The sequence below is a fragment of the Triplophysa rosa genome, linkage group LG4, assembly GCF_024868665.1.
Source record: "Triplophysa rosa linkage group LG4, Trosa_1v2, whole genome shotgun sequence".
Taxonomy (NCBI): domain Eukaryota; kingdom Metazoa; phylum Chordata; class Actinopteri; order Cypriniformes; family Nemacheilidae; genus Triplophysa; species Triplophysa rosa.
In genome coordinates, this window is record NC_079893.1 from 12733742 (window position 1) to 12738741 (window position 5000).

Sequence of the window (5000 nt, forward strand, 5' to 3'; positions counted from 1 at the left end):
CACCTGACATTCATTCATTCATTCAACACATGCTTTTAGAATCATTTCTTCATCTTCATGTCATGTCTGCATGAGTTTCTTTCTTTTTCGGAAAACACAAAAGAAGATATTTTGAAGAATGTCGATCATCAAACAACACTGAACTCCATTAACATCCACTGTATGAACACAAAACCGCTGAGACATTTCTCTAAATATCTTCTGTTGTGTTTCACTGAAGAAAGACATACAGATTTACAAACACATGAGAGAGAATAAATTATGACAGAGTGTTAATTTATGGGTTTAGTGTGTAACTCATCCTGTTGTGTTTAAGACATGAATGATGCTCAGATCATATCAGCAGTATATCATAGGGACACCGGCCAGTAAGCAGCCACCTAGCTAGCAACCTAATAAACATCATCTACAGCTCAGAACATTTACATCACAATCTCTTAAACATCAGCAGCATCACAAACTGAACTGAACAATGATCTATGATTTATTTACCTGAACAAAATCTCCACAACAAGTTTACTGACAAGATGATGTTTTAAAGTGGAGCTATCATGCTATGTCATGCATTCTGACGTCTTTACACTGATAAACATGCTGCTTAACATGGTTGGATGCATGACGTAGTATTTCTGTACTTGATACACTCCCCCAGCACTCCAACTGGTTTCGGAAAGTTTTTTCTGATTCTGATTCGGGATCCTATTCCTTTTATTAGCCAAAAGCATGGCTAGGCGAAGGCGAAAGAGCCCGCCCACGAGCCAACCGACGAGCGAGACCCGCTTACCATCAAGGATTTCTGCACTGCGTCAAGATGGGCTCGTTACTCTTGCGATAGTGAAGTTTAGCTGTGCCTGTTTGTTCACGGCATTTCAGTGATGATGTCATATAAACGCTGGATATAACGCTGGATTTGGAGATGGTTTGAAACTGATAGATGGCGCGGTCCCAGTGCTAAAAGATGCCGGACATGCAGAGGTGTAAAGACAACCTGAAAACCATACTTGAGTAAAAGTACAGATACCTTGCAGTGAAAATGACTCCTTTACAAGTTACAAGTCACCAATTCCAAAACAACTTCAGTAAAAGTCTTTGAGAATCTGATTTGAACAGTACCTGAGTATTTTACTGAATGTAGGCTCAAAGCAGCACTAGTCCTCAACACTTAAGAGACACGTCAGTGAAAAACAAGAAACAGTTGATTCGTGAAGAGAGCAATCGCATCAAGCTGAACACCTCAATATTGCAACAAATAATGGTGGACACCACAGCCTACGTCCATTACAAACACCCAAGTCTCAGTTAAGATCAAGTGCTCATAAGGAAACCAATATCCTTCAAAAAGCTCTCTTCAGTAAAAGGGATAAATCAAATAATGTTAGGACAAATTACAAAAGTCAAAGCCTTTTTGCACTGGACATGCTGGTTTTGGCCTTATCGCCGGCTGCAGTCATGTCCTCATAAAACACCAGCGATGTCAACTACCTGATAATGCACACGCATTTGCATAAAGAAGCCATGTTGTCAAGTTTCAGGAAGTAAGGGCAAAATGCACAATGCCCTGTAAATGGCAATATTAATTCTCCTGTATCAGAAATAAGCTGCTGCAGATAAAGATAGGTGCCATGCAAAATGTAATGTGTCATTGCATTAGTCATTACACATGTAGTGGAGTAAAGAAAAAGTACAAATACTTGTAGTCAAGTAGAGAGTAAAAATTGCTAATATCTTTAAAACTACAAAGTAACTAATTACATTTACTCCAATACTTTACACCATTGTGGACATGAACTACACGCAGTAAGTCAAACTAAGTCATACGTCTGTGATTTGCTGTGTTTCCGTAGTTCCGTCCCACCTCCAGCAGCTCCTGTTCATCCAGAAATAATGCTACAGCTGTCTCTGTCTTTTATAAATGTGATCAAACTAAACACTCTTCCAAGATATGACGTATGCAATACTACTGTATAGGCACTCAAGATTAATATGAGATCGGCTGAAACTGCCTGTGAAACTATAGCTTAACATGTAAAATAAAAGTTTTTTCAGGCTTCTTCACATGCGTGACATTGAGAAGGCTGTTTAAAGTGAAGATGAGACTTTTGATTGTGGTGAATGGTCTCATTCATTTCTCTCTCTCTCTGAGTGCTCCTCACATGTTCTATTGAAATATTGATCAGGGGAAAGGAGCTGATGATGTTAAGAGTGAGAGAGAGAGTTATTGATCTCAGCAGAGCATCTGAATCACGTTAGACACAACTTCATTCAACTGACACACATCACTGGAAACACTTGACCCTCTGAAGAACCCACAAACATCACCCTGACATCACACATGATGCTTTACACCATTCACTCGCTCGCTCGCTCACATTCATTCATTCATTCAGAGTGAGGGTTGTGTGTGTGTGCGTGTGTTTCTGTCACAGTGACAGTGCACACACACACTGTGCACACACATTTATTATCTCCGTGGGGATACTCCATAGGCGCAACAGACTGTATATTTTATCCCCTATCCCTAAACCTAAAGATCATAGAACACTTTTTGCATTTTTAGATTTTGTACAATTTATAAGCTTTTGTGCCCATGAGGACCTCAATTTTGGTCCCCACAGTGACACGAGTCCCCATGTGTTGGTGTGCATTCAGGTTTAGGTCCCCACTAACATATAAAAACATGAACATGTGTGTGTGCGTGCGTTTCTGTCACAGTGTGTGTGTGTTCATGTTTGTATATCCCCGTGGGGACCTAAACCTGAATACACACCAACACATGGGGACTCTTGTCACCGTGGGGACCAAAATTGAGGTCCTCATGGGCAAAAAAGCTAATAAATTGTACAGAACAATATTTTTTACAAATCTAAAAATGCAAAAAGTGTTCTATGATCTTTAGGTTTAGGGATAGGGTTAGGGATAGGGGATAGAATATACAGTTTGTACAGTATAAAAACATTACGCCTATGGACTGTCCCCACGGGGATAGTCAACCAAAGCCTGTGTGTGTGTGTGTGTGTGTGTGCGTGCGTGCGTGCATGCGTGCGTGCGTGTGTGTGTGTGTGAGTGTGTGTGTGTGAGTGTGTGCGTGCGTGTGTGTGTGCGTGTGCATAAACCGATGTTTACACTCATTTGTAATGATGCAAAATTTATATGAAAGGATTTGATAGCATTTAGTTTTAAAAAGAGGGTTTTTGGATTACTGTGCTCCTCTTAGTGTATCCTGTAATTACAACAGTATATTACAGTACGTAAATCAATAGTTAAGTATTATGGTATGTATCCCAGTATTACAGCATCACGTGTGTCTGTACTACAGTAACCGTAGGTTCAGTTAAAGGCAGATTTCTGACCTCACATAACCTGACAAGTTCAATGTGAACATGAAGTGAGTTTGACGAATGTGTGAAATGTGTCTGATATCACACTGTCTGATCATATTAATCTCACTAAAAACAGTCTGATAAAACCTCCTGAGAAACAAACGTCTTTCACCAGTCTGAACTCTCTCTTCTATTCCAGAATAACACAATAGAGATTCAAATGAAATCACACCAATCTAATCTAGATGATGACTCTACACCATTACAAACTCCAGAAACACACCCACACACAAACTCCACAAACATGTGGAGGTTCTCAATCAGGTTCTCTCTCAGAAGCGACACACACACGCCGCGCATGTTACCTGTCAGCAGTGCAGCTAACTCCAGAACACACGGACAGACATCACACACACACGGATAGAGACTCCAGCAGTCAGACGAGACGAGTGAGGATTTCCTTCAGCGAGACTCGTGTGAGATCTCTCATGTCTCCACCCACCGTCCATCCGTCCTGACCGCCCCCCTCACCTCCTCCCTCTCCTCGTGTCATTAACACATCTATCGTCTTCTCCACTTACATCTGATCCTCAAACTCTCAAACACAGAGCAGTAAAACACAATCTCAACACACAAGTCTTCCGTCCTGTCGCTCTGTAAAACATCTTTTAAACATTTTCTTTCAACTGAAAAGGGGCAGGAGATATTAAGATGTTTTTGTTTTCTTCACTTGTTGACATGAATGAAAGGTCTTTCCGGTCTTGAAAAGATGTTTCTGATGTGAAGTTTTTGTTGGTCTACACTGTTTCAGAGGATTCAATGAATGATGTAATGATTCCTTTCTGAAAGGACTTTCCTTTTCTTCTGATGTCATCCACCAATCAAACAGACACATCATTTCACCATCCAATCATTTCTCCCGGAGTAAAATCAAGTCCCGCCCCACATTCTCTCTCTCGGAATATCTTGTTTCATTCAGAAATGTGAGTCTCATTACGACACGACATGTGAATGCATCTGACATCAAGAAAACCAGACAAGGATGCAGAGTCAGAACAGATTTTTGCAGAAATCCAGAATTTAGTTCACACAGTTCTGCAGTGATTATAATAAATCTGTGGTGCAGTGATGACGATGTGTGTCAGTGTGGAGCTCCTGAGAAGACGTCTGAACTCCAAACACGAGCTCATTCCTCAAACAACATAAAGCCACAGCTGAAGAAAAATCACGTGAGCTTCAACTCAAACCTTCATGAACAAACTTCTGAACAATCTCTAACGTCCAAAAGCCTTCTTCATCTTAGATGTTGATTAACGTTGGCACCATTGCATCAGATCCTGGCACGACCTCATGAAACACTGGCATGGATGCTTGTTTTCTCTCATTCAGACTCCAGAAACAACATCACCGACCCTTCAGGAGTGCCTGCACAAAACACTTTCAGATTCACCTCGCTCACTCATGTTGATCATTTCCTGCAGATGACGTATGACGCAGTGAATCGGGAGGAATGTGACGCCTCCAGCGGTCATGTGATCATCCTCGAACCCTGAGCACAGCAGACGGAGCACTTCACAAGGGCTTCGAGTTAATCAACAGGGCCGGTTTTACCCCCACGCCCCGTCCCGCCCCGCAGGTTTTACAGCAGAAAAGCGCTGTCAGCAGATCGCAGCGGCACTG

At 41.6% G+C, this 5000-nt stretch overlaps 1 protein-coding gene across 5 annotated transcripts in view; it reads right to left on the reverse strand.

Moving 5' to 3' along the window:
• LOC130553584 (rho GTPase-activating protein 28-like) overlaps positions 1-5000 on the reverse strand; it is a 13630-nt gene that overhangs the window by 652 nt on the left and 7978 nt on the right. Inside the window, exon 2 of one of the 5 annotated variants that reach the window (XM_057332638.1) lies at positions 1-3. This exon is cut by the window's left edge and continues 195 nt beyond it. The exons of 3 other annotated variants lie outside the window; for them this stretch is intronic. In XM_057332638.1, the coding sequence (XP_057188621.1) occupies positions 1-3 (3 nt within the window). Of the gene's footprint in view, positions 4-784; positions 935-5000 lie in introns of those variants that run through there. One more of the 5 variants, XM_057332640.1, reaches the window with a different exon arrangement.